Here is a 27,961-nt window from a genome sequence, read left to right on the forward strand (position 1 = left end):
GAGATATTTTCAATTTGTATTGATATTTCAGGCGACTAAATATTGCTTATAATATGTTTATTTCTGTTTTCACTCCCATTTTCTATTTTTTTCTCCTTCCTTCTATTTTATCCTGTTTTCTATGCATTTCTTCTTCCTTCATCTCTGTCCCTGTATTCTCTTCTAGCATAAATATTTATTTTCATAAAACGTCTACATTCCTACCATACGAATTCCCCAATAAGGAATCCAGTATTAATGACTGTGGGCGTGAAACGTTTTGTTACTTATATTACCTTAGCCAAGAAATTTAGTGAAAAAAATGTTATTTTTAATGATAAAAAGGAAAAACAATTGAGTTTTCCCGACTGTTACAAGTTTTTGTTTAAATCTTCAGGAATTAATTTGAACAATAGTTGATATCCCCTGATATACGAACCATTATATTTCATATAACAGTAATACCAAAGTTTAGTCTTCTTAATAAAGAAGTTGTACGTGTACGTGTAATTTGAATAATATTCCAGCTACGCGTGTAATTTAATCAATTTGCAATTTATTTGCACAGAGCAGCGGAAAATCATAAGGTAAGTTATTACAGGCGAAACCATTTATTATCCGGGTAATTTGAAAAGTTTATTTTTATTTGATTAACAATTTAATAATAATATACATATTATTATTATTGAAATTGATTTTAAACCACGATTAAGAGTATCATCGTCGCATGATACACATTTCGGAATGTTTTTTGTGTGAATTTTTAGCAGAAAAACTCAGAAGGGAAGAAAATGAATTCGAAGTGAAGTTAGATCCAGAACTTAGATGTTCCAAGCTGCAGGGTGAAGATTGCCTCAATTGATAGTCAATCTCCGATAAAAAAATGCGCTTGAAAAAAAACACGTTAGCAATAGTAGCAAACGCACAGAAGATGAAATTTAAGAATTTCCACCAGAAAAAGTTCAATCGAGCTCCGGTAGTGAAGATTGATTTCATGGCAGCCAACCACCGATAGAAGAAAGACACAATAAGAAGAAATATTAATTTTTAACAGTTTCTTCTAATTCCAGATATTTACCAATCCTTCAGCAATGGCAGCATACGCCCAGAAGATGATATCGGAGGAAATACACCAAAAGAAGTTAGAACGAGCCGCGATCGTGAAGAAAGCTAGTCTATGCTCTAAGCTGGATGGGCGAGGCAAGAGATTCCTAATCATGTTTTTAGACACCAGCTCGATACATGGACTCAACCATTTCACAAAGAAAGGACGACATCCTGTAGAGATGTAAGTAATGCTAATTATTCGTAATTAATTTCACGAATTTATTCAAGTCCAAGTCCACAATGGAGTGCTGATACCAATACTGGTGTATATCAGTGAGGCAGGGAACTGGCAGAGGATGAAAGTAGCCTGAATGCTGTAGAAATAAGATCTCTATTTCGTATGCGTGGTAAAAATATGGATATCCCATCGTTCTTGGTATTATTCTTCTATGGTTTTATATTGGTAAACTTTTCCTGAATATTCTTTACTTAAATTGGAAAATATTTATGGCCTAATACAATTCTTAAAAGTGACAAATTAATGCAGGCAATAATGTTAAATGGTGTAAAAGGGGGTTGATGATTGGCGACACACGACGGGTCTTCTCCGGGAAGGGGGGGTTGCTCGAGGCTTACATTTTAATTAATCACTAAATCACTTTATAAAAATAATAAACACAAAACTTAACCAAATTGATTGGGATCATAAACTGAACCATTTGAATACTCAACCCGCAAGTGACGTCTTCTACAACATATTGAACAATATTAAAATAAATTATGTACCAACTAAACCGGCAAAAAATTGTAACTATCCACCATGGTATACATCATCTCTTATAAAAATAATTAAAGATAAAAATATATATAATTAAAATTTCAAAATCCACGTGACTACCAAACGTTTTCACTCTTAAGATCTAGACAAAACCGAATCGCACAACAACTCTACATTAATTATATAGGTACACACTGCTGAAAGTAACATGAATGGTAATCCTAAACTCTTCTGGAATCATTTCAATAACATAAAAAAAACACAACCGTCTCTTACAAGGACGATCCACCTAGATGATAAAAAAGCTGAAAATGGCCAAGACATATGTAATATATAAATTAAGAAAGGATTTAGACCAGGAGTATACTGCGTAATTTATCACTCCCCAAATGCCAGTAAAAGTGACTTTATAAATTATTTTGAAAACTGGTGTTCAAATTTTTTAAAAGAAACTGATCTCAATATAATTATTGGAGACTTCAATATAAACATGAAATGCGAAACAGATTTTTATACAAAGAAAATGAAAAGCACCATCAACATTACAGGAATGAAACAGTTGGTCAAAGAATACACTAGGATAACACAATCAACTTGTACACTCATAGAACTTTGTTTTATCAAATGATTGTGAACTAAATGTAAAAATATTAGATACACCTAAAATAACAGATCATAGCATCATTAATATAGTGATGGCAAAAAATAAAAACATCAAAAATATCGAAAAAGTTATTAAAAGAAGAAACCTGAAAAGATACGATAAGAGTAAAATGATTCAAGAATTATTGATTCAAGATTGGAAAGATGTAAATAACTTAGATTTTCACAAAAAAGGTGAAACTATAATAACCAATATGACTGATGCAATAAATAAAATAATGCCTGAACAACGTATAGTAATTAAAACCAATAATCAATGGTATTCCAAAAAACTAAGACAAATGCAATATGAACGAGATACTTATTATAAAATAGCAAAAATTACGAAGGATAACGAACATTGGAATAGATTTAAAACAATTCGAAACAAGTACTCAAAACTTATAAAGGATACAAAAAATGAACATTTCATCAACAAAATTCAACGGGAAAGGGGAGATCCAACGAAAATGTGGAAAACACTTAAGTCAATGATGAAAAATAAATGTGAAGATGTGGAAAAAGATATCATATTCCCAACCGAATTGGCTGGCGAAAACAACATGGCTGATAAGTTTCATAAATATTTTGTGACAAGTATAGAAGAAATTAACAAAAATATTCCAATCATAGAAGAAGAAGAAATTTTCAATTTTGAAGAAAAAAGTTGCGAATTAAAGTTTAAGAAAATAGACGGCCAGAAACTCCAAAGAATACTGTCCAAAATCAAATCAAAGCCCAGCCAAGATGGGATCACTATTCAAATATTAGAACATGCATTACCTGTAATAGGAGAAGAGTTTCTTAGTTTAATAAACGAATCGTTAGAAACAGGGAAGTTTCCTAAATCATGGAAAACGTCTATGGTGATACCGATTCCAAAGATTTCGAACACGAAAAAATGTGAAGACTTTCGACCTGTAAATATGTTACCAAAATATGAGCAAGTGATGGAATACATAATTAAATCTCAACTTGAAGAATACTTGGAAAATAATAGCATCCTTTGTGACGAACAATCTGGATTTAGGAACAATAATTCATTTGAAACAGCGTTAAATTTAGTAATTGATGATTGGAAGGAAGATATAGATAAAAACTTGCAAATTGTTGCGGTGTTTTTAGATTTTCAGAGAGCTTTTGAAACAATAGATAGAAAAAGAGTTATTAAAAAATTAAAAAAATATGGAATAAAAGGGAAAGAACTGGAATGGTTTAAAAACTACTTAAGCAACAGACAACAAACAACAAAGATAAGAAACAATATATCAAATCCGATTGAAAATAAGCTGGGTGTACCGCATGGATCTGTATTGGGTCCGATATTGTTTATACTCTACATAAATGATATGGTAAAAATATTAAAACATTGCAAAATAAGACTGTTTGCAGACGACGCACTAATTTATATTGCAGAAGATAATTATGAGAAAGCAATCAAAAAGATAAATAGTGACTTAGAAACATTGTCAAAATGGCTCAAACTAAATAAATTAAAACTAAATGTAAATAAGACAAAATACATGCATATAGGCAGAACAAATACGCATGAGGAACCAAAGGTTTCTATAAATGGAGAAATCATAAAAAAAGTGGGAGAAATTAAATATCAAGGTGTTATTATAGACTCAAAATTGAACTTCTCAAAAAATGCAGACTATACAATTAAAAAAATTGCAAAAAAATATCATTTCTTGGTAGAATCAGAAACAAAGTAAATAAAGAAACATGCCAGATAATATACAATACAATTATATCACCACACTTTAATTACTGTTCAAGTATTCTTTTTCTCTGCAATAAAGAGAAAATGAAAAAAATGCGAATACTGCAAAATAAAGCAATGCGAATAATACTTAAGCGCAACATATACACACGGATAAGAGACATGTTAAAGGAGCTGAATATTTTGACGGTGAAGCAAACTGTGTATTTGAATGTACTTATTTTTATACATAAAATTAACATAGGGATGATGTCTAAGGAACTGAAAAGAAAAATAAATTACAATAACGAGATACACGGACACGGAACGAGAAATTCTAAGCAAATTAGATTGCCAACAAGAAAAAAAACAAGCACCCAAAAATCTCTGATGTACCAGGCCGTTCAACTCTATAACAAAATCCCGAAGGAAATTGCTGTGATAGAAAATATTAATAAGTTCAAAAATGAATTAAGAAAATAAGTCTATCTCAATTATTCATGTTTCTTTTTTGTGACTTTATTGAAATATTTTAAGAAAGATTATGTTTGCCAAACAATGTACATGTTTATATGTTTATAAAACTATTAGCACACACGAAGATGTGAGCTAACTTAAGATTAATAAATAAATAAATATTTTTATGGAATATTTCCAATCAGTTTACATAAACGACAATAACCTACCTGCATTCCACTTACCAGAAAACACAAATAACAAAAATATAACCATGGTAAAATTCACACGAGAAAGAAGTAAAAGCTCTTGACACAAACACAAGCGCGGAGTGTGATGACATTCCATCATACTTTATAGCTAATTGCGCTGAAACTCGCGAAACCTCTCTCCATTATATATATAATAAATCAATGAACGAAGGCACGGTACCTGAAATATGGAAAAGAGCCTATGTAATACCAAACCACAAAAATCCAGCAGAAATCTTGCCTGAACAGACCATGCAACAATTAGAATAGCGTATTATCCAAGGTGGATATTTTCAATTGCAAACTTATCAAATACAAGAAGTTCATAAAAGAATATTTATCTGATAGTTTTTGAATAATTTTAGGTTAATAGATTATTGTGTTGTCTTAACTATTTGTCTTCTCCACAGAATACTATGGATTTTCATCGTAGCGCTTGCTTTATGGGGTGCTATTTATTTGAGCATCAGCACCTGGGTGCGCTACCAGGACTCACCCACCGTAGTATCCATGGATAGGGATATGTTTGCATGGAATACAACGTTTCCCTGCGTCACAGTTTGCCCACACAACAAGTTGGACATGAAGAAAATCAATAATTATATCATGTAAGTAGTAGGAATGAGAAATTACGTTTAAGGTTTTTTTAAACCTTCGGTTTACCAATTCGGTAAGGAATCAACATTCTCGTACACGGGTCGCTGCGGCGCGGGAGCGGTGTTGCATACTTCCAGTATACAGGTAATCGGTACGTGGTTTCAGTAGCATCACGATGATGCTTATAATGAGGAATAAATAATAAAACAATCTATGAAAAAAAAATAGTTAGTTAAAAAAGAGAAGAGTAAGATACCCAATACTGAGAGATATATGGTGTTGCAGTGAAAGGTGTACAAATGAGAAGGGGTAATTACGGATTTCTGGAAAGAACAGAGTGGTTTAATTGTAATATGTCATCAACACAAACCCTGAGGAAAATAATCTCCCTCAGAGCCTATGTCTTCTTTGGGGATGCTATGTGAAGAGTCTTTTTGATAGGAGGAAGTAGTAAACTTGGTTTTCGAAGAGACCCATGATGTAGGAGGGAAGAAACTTAGAGGCCGGCAAATCGTTCCACAACCGAGCTATAGCACTAAAGAACGAGTCGTAGAAACGATCCGTTCTCATGTCAATCATGTACGTATGTTGGTCGCACGTATGGCGTATTTCCCAACTGTGCACCGGTGCCGAAGGGATCAATAACGCTAGTTCTTATCTTCCATTGTAATACCGGTAGAAAAATGACAGCATACCTACCTGGCGCCTATTGAGTTACGAGCATAAAACATTTTAAGGGATGCGGTGGAACCACACACAACAACTAAATGGAAGATATCTTGGCTTGGAATCATGCTGACTTATAGTAAAGGTTAGGTATTAATACTTGTGGAAGTGGAAAAAGGGTATGGCGCCTCCGGCGCACAATTTTGAATATTTATTTTTATTTGTGTATTTATTTATATTATGTGCACGTTTTCATATTAATAATGTTTCGTGACCAATCTCTTTGATTCTATTATCTATGAAGTAGACAATTATTATTTTTTTTTATTTCAGGAGGATGAGAATCAAAGAGCCCGCGGATCAGGAGCAATTCATTAGTTTTGTAAAATCTCTGGCCATAGCAAATTACTCCAACTTCGAAAATTTAACTTCTTATCCTGGTATTGAGGGGAAAGACTATATGCAACTGTTGGTCAACTTATCCAAAGCTTTTGATCCAGGTAAAACCTTACTGTAGTCAATGTGTTGGCACCTAGCATCGTGTTATCTACACCTTTCCTTTTGATCTCCTTTATGAAATTATTGTTGCCCACCGACCCAACTCCTACCTCTCCTATGCCGACTTAGTTGAACTTTAGTTGAGTTGAAAAAATCGTCCTGTCAACAACGTTTGATTACGGAGCGCCCTTTAGCGACCGTGTCGAAACTAAAAAGCCATCGTGAGCTCGCGCATTGTGGTGAAATTTAGTGATTTGTGTATGAACCAGCGCAAAGGATAGAAAACCGTGGGAGAAAAGAAAAAGGTAAGTCGGCATATCTGAACTTTCCACTCCTATTGCATTCCGCGGTGCGACGGTGCTATTCCGTCCCCAACACAATACAATGTATGTATTTTTTCAATTCTGATTTTAAATTTTTTTAGTACAGTTGTGGGAAAAAATTCGGTTTATGGGAGTCACTCGAATAACCGAAATTGAACTTGATTTAGACTAATTTAGGGCTGTGGAATCCGAATCTGTAAGAATTAGGTGGGGGTCGGCACTATTAACTGAGTTATAGGGTTTTGAAATTTCGTACGCGATACATAGAAACCATGTATTATTTATCGACTATGACTTAAGAAAATCAAATTAATGACTTTTTAATATTTTGACATTTCAGAAGTGCCAACCAAAAAATAAAAAGTGTTACCATATAATAATATATCAATGCATGGAAAATTCAGAAAATTAAATATCATTTGCCAGATTTGTAGTTTATTATTTAAAATCTTGTAAATATTAAATTTATATATATATATATATATAACCTAACCTAACTGTGATTTTCTATAACAAAAAAATGACCCTTTAATAACGCCCACTCGCGTCCCCTTTAGAGTTTTATTCCAGTTTTCAAGTAGTTTGTGGGCTACGCTAGGTTTGTATAGACTGGTTTTTGATTTAATTCTAATACCTTTTTTCCATGTTATTTCCTGTTACAAAAAATTGCCCCTTTAATAACGCCTGCTCGCGTCCCCTTTAGAGTTATATCCCAGTTTTCAAATAGTTTGTGGGCTACGCTAGGTTTGTATAGACTGGTTTGTGATTTAATTCTAATACCTTTTTTCCATGTTATTTCCTGTTACAAAAAATTGCCCCTTTAATAACGCCTGCTCGCGTCCCCTTTAGAGTTATATCCCAGTTTTCAAATAGTTTGTGGGCTACGCTAGGTTTGTATAGACTGGTTTGTGATTTAATTCTAATACCTTTTTCCCATGTTCTTCTGCCTACTTACCTATTACCTACTTACCTTACCTATTTTGTAAAAAAATATTATTAGTATATGGCAACACTTTTCTTTTTTTAGTTGGCACTTCTGAAATGTCAAAATATTAAAAAGTCATTAATTTGATTTTCTTAAGTCATAGTCGATAAATAAAACATGGTTTCTATGTATCGCGTACGAAATTTCAAAACCCTATAACTCAGTTAATAGTGCCGACCCCCACCTAATTCTTACAGATTCGGATTCCCCAGCTCTAAATTAGTCTAAATCAAGTTCAATTTCGGTTATTCGAGTGACTCCCATAAACCGAATTTTACCCCAGTTGTGTAGTGTTGTGTTGATGTAAGCTTCTGTAAACAAAATGTGTAAATATAGAACAAGTGGGGATTTTTGTTTTTGTTTTGTGTAAAAACGTTTAGTTTTATAAGGACAAACTCCCTACCTGCAAGTGCTTTTCAAGTGATAAAATGTTTTCACTGTGGATGCCATCATAAATAGTGCCACTAGATCGATATCTTCCCTACTTTTTGTATGAAATAAATTGGTTCTCTATTTAACCATAGATATGCCAATATGCAGACAGCACAATTCTAATTCGGAGCCTACTTATTAGCATAAAATATTTTTAAATAAAATGTTTTAAATGTCAAAATATTACTTCATGACAGGAAAATGAAAACCTCGGTTAAATGTTTTTAAGTTTTTTCCACGGTTAAGTATTTTTATTTCAGTAAGACAATGCACATAATCAAATCTTTCATTTGTTAACCACATAACAGAAATCTCTAATAAGGGCTTAAAAATGTTGGTAAAGTGTATTAAATTGTTATATTTTGCCTATATAAGAAGTCATCATGAGTACAATTCTCCTGTCTGGAACCCACATTATAATATACATGTACAAGCTGTTGAAAGAATACAAAACAAATTCTTACGTTTTATAAATTTTAAAATGGGTATTCCAGCAATTATGTTGAACGACAATACTCTGTTAGATCATATGAATATGCTCAAATCGTCAGACAGAAGGATTTTCACTGACTTGGTATTTCTATATAAAATTCTAGATTATTTAGTTCATAGTCCGGTATTGCTAGAATTGATAAGCTTCCGGATTCCACTTACCTAACACTAATAGTCAGGATTTATTTCAGTGCAGAAATTCTGGGACTAACTACCATATGTATTCCTATTTGCCAAGAATACTAATGGAGGGAAACAATCATACCAAGTCAGTGGACATCTTCAATTTATCTTTCAACAAATATAAAATGTTGTTAATGAAGCAATTCAGTTATGTACAATTCTTAATATTCATATGTAAAAGCCCAGAAAAAGGGCGTTAATTAATCAATAAATAAATTATATATACACGTCCAATCATTAATGAATAAGGTGGAACGATGGAATTCTACCTAGAATGATATAATCACGATCCAGAACGGCCTCCAGTTTATTCCATAGACTTTCAAGAGTTTTTCAATGGTGGATGAAGTTAGGCAACAATATGACGTCACAATATTCACGGTTCAAATTTTCAATCGGAGTTATACCCCCCTAGATGTGATTGTCATTGACTCGGACAATTAAAAAAGTACTGTTCTACCCAATTGTTTGTTTTATTTAAATTCGATATTCAAAATTTGCCAAACTGATACTTGGAAGAATTCGAAAATTCATAAAAATTGACTTCTCCAATTGTGTTTGAATTTGAGATATTTCCAAAATTTACCCAAATGATAATCCACGGGAGGAATAGTGGAAACATGATAAAGGAAGCCGCTACAATCAGAAGAAGAGGCCAGAGTGCAATATATAGACATTATCGTGAAATTGAACTAAATTTACCAACAAAATGATTATGCTTTAGGTTTGCAGACATGCTGCCTTGTGGCAATCTTTGCGTCACTACTTTTTTGTTATTATTAAAGTAATAAAAAAGAAATAATAAAAAAATAATAAAAAATAAAAATAAAAAAAACATTTTTTATAATAAATGAATAATTCTTCCGTATCCAACCTTTTACAAATCTTTTACCAGTCTTTCAAGAAAACGAAAGACAGAAAATACACCTACCTGTGTCGAATGTTTTCAGACGATGATACGCAGAAAGTGAAGAACTTCTTCTTTGATTTTCACCCAACAATGTTTAATTAATTCATCTAAAATGATTATTACATTTTTCACAGCTGTTTGACTTATTTTAGGTTTAACAATCGGAACATCTGGGGTGAATTTGTTTCTGGAGCCAACAATAACAGAATTGGGATTGTGTTATTCTGTGAACTCGAAGATTGCTGTTTACAGCTCACCGGGGTAAGTAACTAAACTTTACACACTTTACCCTGTACCTACACACTGTTTTACCAATTAGTTTCTTATTTGTCGGTTCAGCGTTGGTATGATAAATCCATCCTAAAGACTAGGTTTTAGCCACACAAACCAAACGCCGTGGTAATAAGACAAGGTTTTTGAGACCTTTACTCGTCTAACCAACAACTCTGGCATATGTCACCTAAATGGTTCGTTACATTTAGTGACGTTGCAGCGGTGCCCGGGTTCATGGGGTGAGGGTTTGTTCAAGACATAATGAAGGATGCGCAGGACCATTTTAAGCCGTGAAGGTAGCCATGGGTACACTGAGTTTGGGGGCGGTTTTCGAAAGCCAAAAACCTGTAGAAATAAGCACCAAAATAATGATTTTATAAATTTATTGAATGAGCTTGAGCAAGACAGTGCTATGCCGCCCAATTGTGATTTGGAGATAATATGCGCATTTAAAAGTTTAAAATATTTACAAAAATTCAAAACACTGCTAGTAGGTATCATTTTTTATTGTGTATTACGCAATTTATGTTCGAAATTTTAGAAAGGTTAAATAAAAATTAATTAAACATTCTTTTAATAAAATAATAACTAGTTAAATATACGTATAGGTACCCCACTCATAAGTTCCAATTCCTAAATAAGGTTAGAGCCTGTCCAACGATGACAACCCCAGCTAGATAAATAAGGGATAAGAGTGAAGAGATTGGAAAAATTTTATAAACCTCAGATAAACACTAAGCGCCTTAGGCAATTTTTTTTTATGATATCTTTTTTTATATACATTAGAATGTTATTTAAACCCCATGGTAGGGATGTCCCTGTGTTATTATAATTGAAGAATGTATGAAATATGAGTCAAGGGAGTGGAATATGAATTAGTACATTCACAAAGACATGGAAAAAGCGCTAATGCCAAAAATATTCTTCTATGGAAAAATATTTTTGCGTGTGAAAAAACAAAGGAACTTCTAAAAAAGTTTTTGCACTTGAGTGATGTACACCTGAGTGCTATTTAACACCAGTGCTTTGGCTACCCCAATCGACATTAGTCGTCAATCGTCAGTCAAATACAAGCAGAAAGCGAAGAATTTACGTTCTATTTGATTTTACACATACTATAGCTATCCCAATCGTCATTCGTCATGAGGGTGGCTATAGCACTTGCAAGGGAGAGTTCGACCTTAAAGGGGGGAGGGGGGTTCGACCCTAGTGGATGTGCAATGGAGAAGGGGGAGGTAAGGTAAATTTTATTTGGAACCTCCTACAAGATCCTCTTTTTTCCTACGCAATACTGAGACCGATAATTTATTTGATTTATTTAGTTACAGGGAACAGAACAGAAGAGATATAGTAGAAGGAAACACAACCTTCTTTGTGCATCCGCTCGACGGGGAGATATTTGCTCAAGTTATCAACTTGTCTACAGGCTACGATGTGAGAAAGCTCCTTTAATTACAACTAATGTTTCCATTTTCTTAAAAAAATCTTTTCATTGAATTAAACATAAGTACTAATTTCAGTTCATGTCCTGTGCGAAATCTGGTTCAATGAACTCAAATTTGCTTTTTAATTTAAATGTCATTTTCAAAATTTGAAAATTTGAATTTGACTGTAAGAAGAATTCATTGTAAGTGATAAAGTAGGTACCTACCCATGACATAATATTTTAATCACGCTATGTTCAAAATTGGAACTGATTTGTAAAGAATTCAAACTATTTCATGTTTCTTATTATTAAGTGCTGGATCAAGGTTCGTAGAAGACGATACATTTTCTATGAACCTTGGTGCTGGATTATAAATTCTGTTTATAAATCACTAATTAAGTAGATACCTTTTTATGTATTTAACAGTGGTACCTACCTCAACTTCATAATGATACCAACCTCATTTTAATAATGGTACCTACCTCATTTTAATAGTGGTACCTACCTAAATTTCATAATGATACCAACCTCATTTTAATAATGGTACCTACCTTATTTCAATAGTGGTACCTACCTCAATTTCATAATGATACCAACCTCATTTTAATAATGGTACCTACCTCATTTTAATAGTGGTACCTACCTCAATTTCATAATGATATCAACCTCATTTTAATAATGGTACCTACCTTATTTTAATAGTGGTACCTACCTCAATTTCATAATGATACCAACCTCATTTTAATAATGGTACCTACCTTATTTTAATATTTTTACCTAGCTCATTTTAATAGTGGAACTTACCTTATTTTAATACTGGTACCTATCTCATTTTGTATTTACATAAAATATATATTTAGGTAGGAGTGTTTCACAGAAATTCAAATGTCACGTTGTCAACGAATGGCCAATCAGCGCCATTTTTGTTTGTAGACATTCGGAAGGTCCCCGTTAACGCAAATTCTAGGTCCATTTCAGCTTTCTATCAAATTTTGATCAGCTGACAAGCATAACAACATGACAGTTGTTTTTAAGTTGATCACAATTAGTTCAACAGCTGAAACAGGCTTAGGCTAGGCTTTTAACGGGGACTTTTCAAATAATGTTAAAAAAACAAATGGCTCTGATTGGCCATTATTTGATGACTGTATTAAATTTGAATTTACGTGAAACACCGCAATGTTTCTAATAAATACTTACACATAAATATATGTATGTATTGTCCTGTTAGAGCATTCCTGGTTAAATGTATTTAATTCAAGTTCTTCAGGATTACTTCAAGTTAATCAAATAACTTACCAACATCATCAATTTGTATCAGGTATTCTTGCATGGACCTCTCGAGACACCGGACATTGCCAGTCAAAGGCATTCATCTGAAGATGGATTCTACATGAAACTCTATGTGACAGCCCTTACCATTTACACGTCTCCAGAAGCTGCTAAGTAAGAAAAAGTACCATTTTATACCATTTATGCATGTCATATTATACTATCTGTACCATTTATACCAGCGTTTACCAACTATACAAACATTGGCCATTTATACAAAACTGATAGTTTGATGTCACGTGTAATAGTAATTACACAGCAGAACTTGTTTATAAAAACAGTTTTTTTTACAAATTAAATAAAAATATGAAATATTACACATCTGTTTTGATTATGGACACTTTAATCCTGTCAGAAACGTTGGCTAAATAAGAAAGTAGCGCAACCCGGCATAATACTCGTAGTCCAAAAATAAATCACTATAGAAAAATTATTATCAAAACTTCTTAAATACTTAAATTTAAAATGGAGTACAAACAATAAAAAAATGATTCCATTTATACCAGCTTTGCCATTTATACCAGATTTTGCCATTTATGCAATAATTATTGATACCATTTACACCAAGGCTGCCCAACCCCAGGCCCGCGGGCCACAATGTGGCCCGCGAACGAATTATAAGTGGCCCGCGTGAACCATTTTCAAAAAACCCGCCAATCCGCCAGTTTGAAAAAGTGTCGCGGGCCCGCGGTAAAACAAACAATGCAGCTTGCGCGCGGTCACCAGTGTTGCCAACGAAGGCGATTTATCGCTATTTAGGCTACTCAGAACGAGACTCAGCGACGAAAAAATCTAACCTGTTGAACTTACTTTTTAAACAAAAATACACCGGTTTTTGATATGCGTCAGAAATGGAGAATCTTGTAGCCACCCCCCCCCCCCCCCCCCATGGAATTCGAAAAATTGTTGTGGGGAATCACATATGATGTTTTTGGGTGCGCGGAATTTCTTCTCAGCGAAGTTCCGTAGTAACAACCCCCCCCCCATGGAAATAGGAACCGTCAGGTATTCAGTGGCCCGCCAGTGATTCAAAATCGTCAATTTCGCCCAACTGTTAAAAAGGTCTTTAACAGTTGAGTTTAACAGCCTTGATTTACACCAACCAAATAAAATAAAATAAAACCAAACATTTGCCACTTGCACCAACATTTGCCATTTATACAATTGATACCATTTACACCAACATTTGCCATTTGCCATTTATCAGCATTTGCAAGTCATTCCAGCATTCGTAATTTATGCCAGCATTTTCCCTCTCTACCAACATTTACCATTCATATCAACATCTGCACTTTTATGTGACACCTCACGAGCGCGCCCGCTCTGTAGAGTGGATAGTGGAAATCTGTAGAGTGGAAAGGCAGGGGAGCTATGTCCGCTACCCGGTTGAGCAGCTTTGTCAGGCGGTTTAAGGTGGGGGCTATAGGAAGGGATATATTAATGCCATTTCTACAATTGATTTCATTTATACAAGAATTTTCCATTTATATCGCAAATCCTATACATCATTTATACCATTTATTCAATTTATACCAACTTTCATGCATTCTTTAACAAATTTGATTTGATACTGATATGCAATCGGTAAAACTGTTCCATTAGATTAATTTTTTGTGTCAAACAGCCATCAAATAATTATCAAAAACATTGTTAACATTATCATTCTTGTCCCATTTGAGGTTAAACGCTTTAAGTGATATTATAGCACTTAGTGGGTTTATCCTGTAATGCAACAAAAAATATTTACTATGCAGACAAAAATTATTTGATATTAAACAGAAACGCTTGTAGATTGTATGTCACGCTGTGAAACATTGTGATAACTACCAATTTAAGATTTATATAGATTAGATTCATAACATGTTCAACTTGTTTACTTGTTAGCCTGTGAAATTATTTGATATCCATAAACTAACTGTGTACAGCAAATTGTATAAATTAATAATAATAATAATAATATTTTATTCCAGGATGTGGGGAGGTTTGTGCAATCCCACACGTCCCATATAGATATACATTTTTTTTTTGTACAATAGATATAATAAGTTATCAAATAAGGAAAACTATGCAGGGTGTGGTCTTGAGTGCGCTTGGGCCCAGCGCTCACTCAGGAGTGGCGCTTGGTGCTGGTAGGCTGCGGTCACCAACGTATTGGCGGAGGCCATTAGCCGCATCCTGGCTCCAGTGACCCGGTGTCTCATCAGGCCGGCAAATCCATTCAGTCCTAGTTCCGTGAACATTGTCGATGCGCTGCTGTATCTTCGGTATTCAAATATTATTCTACAGGCGTCATTATATTGAATTCGGAGTCGTTCCATCGAGCAAGTTCGGTAGTAACACCATGTCTCACACGTATACAGGCCAGTACAGAATGCGTTGAACAGTATTTTTTTAACGGTATTGCTGCATTTGCAAAATCTGCGGGCAATCATGTTAGAAACTATGCTAAGGCTTCTCCTTTGTCGTTCGATATCGCCATCGTCCGATAGGTTTTCATTAATAATGTGCCCCAAGTATTTCACGTTCGAACATGTATTTATTTTTGCCTCGTTAAGGTATACGGGGAGCATATTACTTGTATCTTGACTTTTTCCGTGGTGGAACGCAATCAATTCCGTCTTCTTCGGGTTGTACATCATATTATGCTGTTTTCCATATTCTTCACAAATGTTTAGGAGTAATCTTAATCCCTTGATCGACGGAGCTAGGAGGATCATGTCGTCCGCGTAGCTTATATGATTCATACATATACTGTTAACACGACAGCCCGTTCTGATGTCCAGGCGACTTGACAACTCGTCCTCGTCTTAATGTTTATTGTGGAATAATATTCAAAGGACATGCGATAGAGAGGTAAATCATGGTACATTTTAACATGTCTAAAGAAATTCACCTGATACAATCTTAATTGCAATAAAATTATATGGCGAAATCTAGTTTTGGGATATAAAATTTATTGATGCTTCTTTACATACTGGTACTGCCATTTGTGTCGGCTTTTGTCATTAATTCTGTCCACACCAATTACAAACATGTTTACAGCTCCAATTAACTTGCTTGTTTTTGTAAAATAGTGATGCACAACCTTTTTAACGGTAGTGCCAATTTATCAAAGGTTCACAAACTACAAAAGGGAGAAATTAGTATTAAAATAAATAGTGAATATAAATTATTTTTGTGAATACCTCATAAGAGCCACAAATGCTTGGAGTCATTGCAACCCCAGTAATGGGGTATTTTCATAATTTATGAATACCTTTAAAAATATGTGGAAGATTTCGTGTTTATTTTTCTAATTCTGATCACTGTACTGAAAATTAGTTATTTTAATGTTTTCATTTGAAATCAACTAAAACGACACATTCCGAAACGGTTCCAATTGGCATAGAAAACGCCAATGTCTGGTAAGACGGGTATCATCAATGTCGCCCTGTGTGATCTGTGATGTCAACATCGTCGATTTGCCTCCAAAACGAACATGTCGTTTTGGAGGCAAATCGACAATGGTACATTTTTCATCGTTACCGTCTAGAATAATGTAGAGGCTTTGGTTTAGAAGAAACAAAATTAGTTTAATGTATATGGTTGGCCAACCAGCTAAATATACTAAAGAGTCGAGTGCAATCCATCTCTGAAATACAACATAATGCACCTAATTTTTAGAGCGTAGAAAAACGGTTGAACTCTTTACCGTAGTGAATTATAACTGGTATAGAAAACACCAATGTCACACGGTATGACGTCAACACCGTCGAATTCAAGAATAAAAACGAACATGTCGTTTTGGCGGCAAATCGACAATATCAATAAAGAAAATTTATTCGACAACATAAAAATACCTTCATTATCGTAATTTTTTTAGAAAAGAAAAAACTACCCTATTATTAGAGCACATTTTGAGGCATAATTTGGGAAGATGGGGGTGGAAGGAGTTGTGGGAAGTAGCTATGGTCACTTAACAATGTTAAAGCCATTTCAAGTAACCTTTCTGTTCTAAAAGGTGGTCTTTCATTAAGGCAATATAATGCATCTGTAACATATTCAAATACACAATAAATATAAAAATTAAATGAAATACAATCATTATATACGTTAAACTAAAAAAGTTTTAGATCCGGATCAAATGATCTTAACCTCTCGACCACAGTGTTTAAAACACATTAAGCCTTGGCGGCACGTGAACAATTTCCAAATGAATAAATTCGCGACATGATAAAAAAGGTTGTGCATCACTGATGTAAAAGATGGCAAGTTTAGATAATGAATAATACCAGATTTAGAAGTCTTATTTATGAAACTTTTAATTAAGCCAACTTTCTTCATAAGTTATTGATAAAAATTATAGTTAAAACATAAGTTATTGCGACTGAATGTGTAATAAAGAATTTCGCCGGGTTTCGTTCTGTTAATTTATTTGCTTTATGTAGTTTATTCGGTCAATTATGTTCAGAGTAGTTATAATTATTATATTTCTTATTAGATTTTGGCAGATTCATTCGAATTATTCGTTTCGACTGATGACCACATGAAGTGAATGTATTCGTTTGATTCATTAAGAGATTTCTGATATAAATTCTCGTGTTTTATGAAACTTGAAGATCTTTCATAATTTAAAAGTAACATTTTTCCACCCATCAATTATGCATTATCATTACTTATTTTTAACCCTTACAATACGACCGACTACAATAGCAGAGTAGTAAAATTATGACTACTTTCCGGTCAATGGGTAGAGCTAGGCCTAAGAAGTTTTTAACGTATTTCAATACTGTTCACGGAAATTCCTAAGTAAAACGACATTGTCAATTATTTCAAATATAATTTTCAATGTTATATTTGGATTTGAGGTATTTACAAATTATTTCCCGTATTCTAAGGGTTTTATAATCTTTACAGTTGACTTTCAATTTGGGGCGCGCACAGTGGGCTGAAAATCGCCTTTCATAGACATAGAGACTTGAATTTTCAAGGGTATTTTTTTTGGCTAGAAATGGATTCTGCTGATCATAATATGCTATAAAATTTCGTACGAAGCAATTGCGTGTACAAATGAAGAAGTTATCATTTTTTAAGAAAAATTTGTATGGCTGACATTAAAAATGAGGCTATCTCTGGAATCATAAGGTTGGCCATTCTATCCTTACACACAGATATACTACTATTTATTTATATTTTTTTGACATACTTCGTATTGTGGCGCAACTTGCGATTTTTTTTTTAAATCCTTAAGTTGAAAAAAAAACTTTTTTATGTTTATGATTCATTTTAATAATAAATGCTTTAAATATGAGTATGCTTTGTCTAGTTTACAATATTTTATTTATACTGCAAGCCAAAACACTGTGCACAGTGGGCTGAAAATCGCCTTTCATAGACATAGAGACTTGAATTTTTAAGGGTATTTTTTTGGCTAGAAATGGATTCTGCTGATCATTACTATGCTATAAAATTTCGTACGAAGCAATTGCGTGTACAAATGAAGGAGTTATCATTTTTTTAAGAAAAATTTAAAAGCATAGATCAGCAGAATCCATTTCTAGCCAAAAAAAATACCCTTGAAAATTCATGTCTCTATGTCTATGAAAGGCGATTTTCAGCCCACTGTGGGGCGTGGGTATTGGTATGGCTGCCCTGTTAACCATTCATTGAATAACCAAAACCTCTGCTATGGGTCACCCCAAACGGTTCGCGGTGGCTTAGCAGGGTTACCTGGGTTCTTGGGGTGAGGTTTGTCCAGGTCCAGGTGGCGGATGCGTCTACACACCTCTGCGTGGCGGGCCGAATCGGGAGAGATCAGTTGAGGGAAACCGTTTGACTTTTCCAGCCGGACTCTCAGTACCCAACTGCAGTGCAAGGATGGATTATTGAAGGATTGTGATTATCGCCAATTTAAATGGGTTGTTGGCAGAATGATTCTGTGGTTCTCCAATCCGCAGAATCCAAGGTTGCGTGATTACTCTCGGTGTGTAAAAATGAGAATTCGAATATTTTCAATTTAGTTTTTTTTTTATTTAAACAAAACTCACGTTTCAATAATTTTATGAACAAAACAGATCGCGTACGTTAGAGGAGATTTAGGGGTAAGCCAGCAGCTAGACCACTGGAGAGAGAATGAAATATTTGCCGCGCGAGGTATCGCGCGCAGGTTCACAGTGATACTAGTCTCACATGAATGTGGGTAAAAGTAATGTTGTTATTATTTTCGGGAGATGTAAACTTTCTATAATTTACCCTACAGATTCATACATACGTCACTCCGGAATATACCGACCCCCAGATTCCTACAAACCTTATACAGGATGTATCGGCAAGTACCCGACAAACTTTAACCAGCTATTCCTTAGCACATTTGGAGTAAAAAATGTTATGGGCGCTTTGCTGTCCGGTAACATTTTTTTCCATTAAAAGCAAAAAATAAATAAAAAAAATCCACACTCCGTCACTGTCATTTGCATTGTTTCTCGTGTTCAACAGCTGTTATTAGCAAGTGTGTCAAAAAGTGTCCTCGCTCTTTCGTACACACTAAATAATAATAGATAAAAATGAGACGAATGGTGCCGTGCCATTTCGATTGTAAAAGCGCGCCAACGTAGGTACGTACGTACATTATTCAACGAAACTCGAACAAAATATTGCCAGACGGGTTTTCAAACTTTGACAAAGGATAAAACATTGGTGACATGTGGTGAAAATATGAATAATAAATTTTTTATTAAAAAAAATGTTACCGGACAGCAAAGTGCCCATAAGATTTTTTACTCCAAATATGCTAAGGAATAGCTGGTTAAAGTTTGTCGGGTACGTGCCGATACACCCTGTATATTTCTTCTTTCCAGAACTTCCTTTCCTAAAAAAATGAAAGGAAATTGACATGACTCATGTGTGGAGTTAATGTAATAAATACAAGTGTACAGTAAAAAATTGTAAATTTGTTTTAGACCACTTTAATTTTAATTACACTCTACCGGTTTCGGAGTCACCCATCCTTCCTTCAGGAGAATATTAAAACTGCTTTAAGTTTTAGAAACTACACATTTAAAAATCCATACGCATTCGAAAATCTCCCTAATGTTGCCTCGCTTCGAGTGTGCACTTCCATACACCGTAACTAAAGTTTGAAAAAAAAATGTGAAAGCTTAGAATTAGTTACGGAATATGTCTATCTTGGTGTTACAGTAGATTGCTATTTCAAATGGGACAAACATATTTAAAAAATCTGTAAAAAACTCAGATCAATTGCTGGCAGAATGTACACATTAAATTTTTTCCTATCAATTGAAACACTTAAAATAATTTATATGTCAATGGCAGAATCTATTATAAGATATGGATTAACAATATGGGGAAATACTACTATAACCAATCTGAAACAAGTCCAAGTTGCACAAAACGCAATTGTAAAATTACTAGTCGTCCCTAATATTTTTAAACAGAGACATAATACACCGTTGCTGTTTCAGAGTGCCAAAATTTTACCTGTTAAGGCTATTCTATGGCAAAAAATCATAATTCAGTATATATTTACCCCCCAGCATAAAGAAAAATTAGAACATAAATACAGTACTAGATTCACGCGCAATGACGGGTTAATAGTTCCGAAATTTAATAATAAATACGGACAGAGAACGTTTGAATACAACATACCGAAGATATTTAATTTATTACCTGACACTATAAAGCAATGTAAATCTATGAATAAGGTTAAATATATGGTGAAAAATTAATTATCGGAAAAAAAATATTTACTTTAATATGTATGAAAAATTGTATGAAAAAATTGTTGATTCTGTAGATATAAGATGTAAATTATAACTTATAAAAATGTATATGAAACTAAACTTTAAGCACCTGTTGACAAGCCAATTCAATTGGCTTAGCAGGACTTGTTTGTTGATATGTATTAACTATTTATTCAAAAAATAATAATAAAAATAAAAAAATTTAAAAATAACTTGATTGCGCATGAAATTACATTGTTTTCTAACATTTAATTTGTTTCAGGCTAAGTGTTTTGCAACGAAAGTGTAGATTTCTGAAAGAATCCAACCTTCTTCACAGTCCAGTGTACAGCTACAACCTCTGCAGGATAGACTGCCGCATATCACTTTGTGTAAAACTATGTGGTTGTGTTCCACATTTCTACAGACCGACAGGTACATTTTATACCATTCATTTTAGATAACACATAACTTTATATTACTGGAAATAGAGATGCGACATAAGACTCTAATAGCTGGGGTTTGCTCGACGCTTACATTTTTAATAATTTCTGATGAGCGTATTACTAAAATCAGTAAAATCTCAAATATTTCTAGAGGAATACCTACGGATGTAAGTTATTTATATTTAATGTTAATAAAAACAGGACCTTACCATTAAAATATCTTTTGTAAAATGGTTTGAAAATTATTAGTAAACATGTGAAAATTAAATTAAAATGGGAGTGAGTGCAAGAATTTTTTTAAGTACATATTTACTTGTTTAGTCGAAAATGTATGTAATTATTAATAAATAGAAACACAAAATTGTATCGAAATAAAATTTTCTTAGTTACATTTTACATACCCACTAAACAAAAAATCATTAAGGCGATGCACTACGTAGTAATGGTAAATCATGTGTTTTTGGTTTGAAAATTTGGTCGCCTTGAAATGTTTCAGATGCTTTAATTAAATACTGCGAATAGAACACATCTTGGCCTCTGAAATAATCGAGTATTTTTTAGATTATTCTTTTTATAAGCCCAGAAAAAATAAAGTATAAGCCCTATGAAAACTGCTTTAAAGTTCAAAATCTCCTACTTACGAACCCATTTTCGGTTATGATTGTATTGTATAATGTGGCAAATTAAGTTATTTATAAAATGATCGAAAAACATTTAAATATTTGTGCCTGAACATCCACAAAATAATTTGCGAAATGTCTATAGGAATATGATTAAAAACATTTGACATTCTAGCATCTTCTGTCTTTTACGTTTTCATACAAGTCGTGCAAAAAAGGATTTTTTTTTATGAATGGCTTTTATAGGGTTTTCCAATAAGAGGTGTTATTTTGATATTCAATCGTAAAAGATCAATGATTTCGTTGCTTGTGTGGCACTTAGCGCCGTCTTGTTGAAAGTAAACGTTGTCCAGATCAATACCATCCAATTCCGGCCATAAAAAATCATTAATCATCTCCCGATAGCGCAATCCATTCACCGTAACTGTTGCTTCAGCCTCATTTTCGAAAAAGTAAGGTCCGATGACTCCACCGGACCATAAAATGCACCAAACAGTCACACGTTGAGGATAAAGAGGCTTTTCAACAATAACTCTTGGGTGTTCCGAGCCCCAGATGCGACAATTTTGCTTGTTGACGAAGCCACCGAGGTGGAAATGGGCCTCATCACTCAAGATGATTTGCATTTGATTCACTCAAGTGAATTTTAATAATTTCAATGCGTTGTTGAAGCGTGTATCGTTCCATTTTTATTAATGGCATAGTTTCTACTTATCAAATATCAAAAAATGACAGCTTCAAAAGTAACATCTACCGAAATAGCGGGCTATTCAAAATAACACCTCTTATTGGAAAACCCTGTATTAGGATGATCATCGATGAAGTACACACAATCTCTGCCTTGTAGTATTATATGTAATGAAATTCTTTTTTAAAATTTCAGCTAAAGACAAAGTCTGCAATGTTGAAGGCCTCCATTGTTTGGCGAAACACACAGGTTATTATTTATTAATTCTCTTTCAAAATTAAATCATCGTTTTATTCATAATCTTCTAACCTTCCATAATTTATAATGAAATACTTTCCAGATTACGTCTTGAGTTTGTACGACAAAACTGCAAACAAAAAAGTGTGCGAATGTTTACCGAATTGCGATGATGTCAATTACATTGTGCAGTCAATGGTAAGCATTTTATGTCATATTGGGATGGCGGAATAATAATCAATACCTGTACTTTAATTAAGACGATGTATTATCTCGGAATTTGAATAGTTAATCTGTGTAATTTCACAATTATTATTAATTTATTAAAAATAATAAGCAGGAATCTGGAGAATCTACATTTGGAGTCATTTTTGTGGTAGAATTTTTTTAAATTTAATCTTTTTGTTTTCGAGGAAATCGAGACAGAATTTGGAATTTACTAAAAAAAATGGTTTTTACAGGGTTACTATCAGCTGTTTATTGTCTTTTAAAATGTGCCGAAGTTTGAACCCGGCTCCAAAAGTAGTTTATCCCTTTAGTTGCCGTAAAATGGAAAAAAGTTTTTTAAAAATCTGAATGCTCGATCTTTTTTTTTTTTTTTGGATTCACCAGTTTCTCGCTTTTACTGCGTATTTCCAGACGCCGTGTATAATTGTATTTGTATGTATTACTATTTTCAGTCCATGCAGCACTGGTTTCTGGGAACAAATCTTCAGTGGGGGATGGTGTCCTACCCCAAACTACGCTTTAGAAGAGATATTATATTTGGATTTACAGATGTGTTAGGTAAAAATTTCATATTAACTGTGAAATATCTTTTGATCATAGATATTCAAAATGATAGACTTGCCCTAACAAAAATCTGGATGTCATTTCGATGTGCTGGAGGCAAACTACATGACCATATTTTTGACACCTCCTGGACTCGAGAATGCTTTGAAAAAACTACGACATATGTCATATGTTGATCGCCGAAGAGCGCAAATTGAAATAAACATACCCAGTGCAGAAAAGTAAAGTTCCCTAAAGTAAGGCAACGGTTTGAGGCGCAGTCCATTGTGGAACTTTTCTGAGCAGGACCTGAATGTTCATTTTAAACCGAACCGTCTTCAAATCGGGTTGCATAGTGACGCTAAAAATGAGTGAAATAGGTAAATTATAACACTATGAAAAAGTGTTCAAATAAATAGTAAACAAGCACGAACTGTTTTACCTTTTAACTGTCTTAGTTTACCCGATTTGGGATTTGTAGTTAAATTTTTTCCGCAGCCAGCAATTAGCAGATTTTATTTTCACGGACTAAATAGCTATACAGGGTGTATCGTCACGTACCCGACAAACTTTAACCAGCTATTCCTTAGAATATTTGGAGTAAAAAATCTTATGTGCACTTTGCTGTCCGGTAAGGTTTTTCTTTTATTTATTTATTTATTGACGCCCTATTGGGCTTTTAAGTACATAAAAATTACAAATTTCATTTTTAGCAACAGTATAAAACAAACAATAGAAAATCGAAAAAAAATATAATGATTTCTTACACATTATTTACATTTAAAAAGTGGTAGACTAATTTGGCTTTAAATGAATTAAAGTTTAAATTAAATATGTCAGCGACATCACTTAGTTCATTGCCCAACCTATGTATTCTTTCTAACACAGAATTCGTGGCGAAGTTATTGTTGTAGAATAAAATATTCCGTCTAGTATATTTTGGAGGTATATGTAAAGATAGCAAGTTTATAGTGTCAGGGCAGTCTAACCTTGAATGCACAATTTTATATAATAAAAGAAGATCAAATATTTTTCGCCTTTCAGATAATTTCGATAAGTTAAGTTTACTGCGTAAATTGACATAATTGATTTCAATAATAGGAATACCAATTTTGAAATTAATAAAACGTAAAAATTTATTTTGAATTTTTTCAATTTGTAAACAATGAGAGTTGAAATGAGGACACCAAATGGTTGCATTGTATTCAACCTGACTTCTAACCAGAGACGTGTACAGTAATTTTATAGTTTTTATGTTATTAAAGTCTTTAGCGATTCTGAGAATAAATCCAAGCATTTGTAATCCCTTACTGGTAATGCTATTAATGTGATTCAAGAAGCGTAATTTGGAGTCAAAGATAACTCCAAGGTCATTGAATTCAAAAACTCTTTTTAGATTGGCATTGTTAATTGAGTAGTCGAATAATAAAGGGGTTTTAGATCTATGGAAACTGATCGTTTGGCATTTGTTGATATTAAGATGTAATTTGTTTACGATGCACCATTCATAAAGTTTATTTAAGTTCATTTGTAGAGTTAAACAATCAGAAGAATTACCGATCGATTTAAACATCTTTAGATCATCGGCGAATAGAAGAAAGTGAATATTATCGAAAATTAGTGAAATGTCATTAATAAATAGTAGGAAAAGAATTGGTCCTAGGTGGGAACCTTGGGGGACCCCACTTAAGGCAAAAAAAGTGTAAGAAGTTGTGGAGGTAATTTTTACAGATAATTTTCTGTATGATAAGTAACTTCTAAGCCATTCGAGAAAGTTGCCGCTTATTCCCAAGTGTTCTAATTTTTCCATTAAAATGCGATGAGAAACAGTATCAAAGGCTTTGCTAAAGTCAGTATAAATTGTATCAACTTGAAGACCCTTGGACAGTGCATTAGAAATAAAATTTTCGTAAAGCAATAAGTTAGATGACGTAGATCTGTCTGGCATAAAACCATGTTGAAATGTTGATATAATTGGTTTAATTTGATGCATGATTTTACTTAATATAATCTTTTCTAAAAGTTTAGGTAGTGATGACATAATACATATGGGTCTATAATTTTCAATTTGACATTTATCTCCTTTTTTAAAAATAGGTGTTATAAAGCTACTTTTCCTTTAATAAAAAATTTATCATTCATATTTTCACCACATGTCACCACTGTTTTATCCTTTGTCAAAGTTTGAAAACCCATCTGGCAATATTTTATTCGAATTCCGTTGAATAATGTACGTGTGTACCTATATTGGAGCGCTTTTACAATCACAACGAAATGGCACGGCACCATTCGTCTCATTTTTAACTATTATTATTTAGTGTGTGCAAAAGAGCGAAGACGCTTTTCGACATACTTGCTTATAACAGCTGTTGAACACGAAAAGCAATGCCAATGACAGTGATGGAGTGTGGAAATTTTTATTTTTTTTGTTTTTAATTGAAAAAAAAATGCTACCGGACAGCAAAGTGCCCATAACATTTTTTACTCCAAATGTGCTAAGGAATAGATGGTTAAAGTTTGTCGGGTTAGTGCCGATACACCCTGTATATTACAATACAAATTGACTGAATACTATCGGATTAATTTATTGATAAATAACAGAAAGAGAGACAGTCACACTCCCTCCGCACTCCGCGCAACTTGGTTCGTTCCCCTTTCCCTGATAGGTTAGTCTATCAATTTGGATACCTATGGTCACAAGGTGGTCCAAAACTTCAGACACCAACAGAAATGAAACAGTTTTGGATCATATCTACCATTTTTCCCATCATATACCTACTATCCATTTCCTTACTCAAAAACAGCCTTACCCACATTGGAAAGAAGATGATTTGTTGCACTGTAAATTGCCGCAAGTCAACATTCGTATTCATGTCGTGTAGCAAGAAGGTGTAATCGTTGTGTCCTCGTCGTCTATTCACATGCTTTGTGCTCTGTTTGCAAATATCAAAATCATATTAAAGATTATCTCGTTGTGGAGGAAATTTCACCCTGTGAACAGTGCAAGTTCGTCGAGAGCCCTATTGCCGGTGTTCATGGGAATCCAAGGTAGGTTGTTTCCATCATTCCACCAAACCCAATTGAATGAACTTTATTGTCGTATTATTGTGGATTTGATTTACAGTTCATTTACGTGTAATAGAACACGTTACATGTAGAATAATTATTATTTTTTACAAGCCCCTGAAGTTGTCTGGCCTTTACTCGTTTTTCGAAATCTCATGTATCACCTTCCTCATATTTTGAAGATCAAATGTACAAAATTTCATCAATTTCGAAATAAAACTGTAGATTTGTATGAATATCAAAGTGAGGCCGTCCGTCCGCAACAGCAACTCCTTTATTAAGTAGATTGTTGTCATTATATCCTATACATACACCCACAGTAACAACACGACAAAATAAAATATTCTACAGCAGCACACATAAGCGTAACTACATTGCCCACTCTCCGATACAACGACTTCACACCATGGGAAATCATTACTTGGGTGATGTTGACATATTCAATACCAACTTGGCAAGTTTTGTGGATCATTTAAAACATTTATTTCAACAATACTCCTAAACACATCATGTAAACCTACAAATAGCTGTAATTTTCTGTTTTTGTTTCTTGTGTTTGTATGAATTGTTGCATAGCTTTTATCAAATATAATTTTATTCATATTTTTATGTTTCAAAGTATCTGTCAAATTAAAATTATACTACCAACCATGTAAAAGCCCTCTGGGCGTTAAATAAATAAATAAATAAAAAATTATAGAATCAGCATAACGGGACGATTCAAGTGCAAAAAAAAACTAAATTGCGCTAATTGGCTGTTTGATGACAATGTTACATTTGAAATTCTGCAAAACACCCCAAACCAAATATGTTTTGATTTTAGTTTCAGTTGGAGGCATGGCGGGACTATTTCTGGGCTGCAGTGTGCTGAGTTTCATGGAGATAGTCTACTTCTTTACGCTGAGACTTTTCTGGTACCTGGTTAACTATAAAACCGACAACAAAGTGAAACACAATGACTTGGCAATTGGGAAGCAATAGATTAACGGAATAAAATTCTCATCACACAAAATATTTAGGTTATATGTACAACCGATTCTGCTTAACTGGTACAATGGTTTATCAGGACAGACAGCTATTTAACTCAAGGAACAGAAACCAAATAAAGAAACTAGTGAGATACCATTCTGTTTAATTAGGACAAATTTCCATCTAAGGTGGATGCAAAACGAGTTTTATTTAAGAAAGGTGGGCGCGCGCTGCACTTCTGGAGTTCCGAGTTCATTCGGCACTAATTCGATAGACTTCGCCCACGCCGGCCGTTCGCAATCCACCGATGTTCATCAACATAAAGTTATTCAGTTTGCAGTAGTACACTGAAATAAGAAGTTAGTTTTTTGGTTGCTATTATTATATTATGTAATTGTTTGTTAATGATTTTTTTTTATTTTTACTTACCTATCTTTTCATTTTAATATATCCCAATACTCAAAATATTAT

At 33.6% G+C, this 27,961-nt stretch overlaps 1 protein-coding gene across 1 annotated transcript; it reads left to right on the forward strand.

The window, feature by feature from the left end:
* The first annotated feature begins 1,091 nt into the window (after nt 1–1,091).
* LOC149411894 (pickpocket protein 28-like) lies at nt 1,092–27,711 on the forward strand. Its single transcript, XM_089646357.1, has 11 exons — nt 1,092–1,267; nt 5,269–5,466; nt 6,464–6,621; nt 10,097–10,205; nt 11,540–11,651; nt 12,965–13,089; nt 20,977–21,128; nt 22,643–22,696; nt 22,788–22,882; nt 23,365–23,470; nt 27,345–27,711. Exons 1-11 carry the CDS (start codon nt 1,092–1,094, stop codon nt 27,500–27,502), a joined length of 1,443 nt encoding a protein of 480 aa, XP_089502483.1. The 3' UTR covers nt 27,503–27,711.
* The last annotated feature ends 250 nt before the right edge of the window (nt 27,712–27,961 follow it).

This window comes from Hesperophylax consimilis, chromosome 24, assembly GCF_061612785.1.
Source record: "Hesperophylax consimilis isolate HC1 chromosome 24, BYU_Hcon_1.0, whole genome shotgun sequence".
NCBI lineage: Eukaryota > Metazoa > Arthropoda > Insecta > Trichoptera > Limnephilidae > Hesperophylax > Hesperophylax consimilis.

What these genes read in the sequence shown, in the direction of transcription:
- LOC149411894 (XM_089646357.1), top strand. Translation starts at nt 1,092, where the DNA reads ATGATATCGGAGGAAATACACCAAAAGAAGTTAGAACGAGCCGCGATC. An exon ending in ACGTCTCCAGAAGCTGCTAA is followed by an intron (nt 13,090 to 20,976) that starts GTAAGAAAAAGT and finishes AATTTGTTTCAG; the next exon opens with GCTAAGTGTTTTGCAACGAA. An exon ending in TTGTTTGGCGAAACACACAG is followed by an intron (nt 22,697 to 22,787) that starts GTTATTATTTAT and finishes AATACTTTCCAG; the next exon opens with ATTACGTCTTGAGTTTGTAC.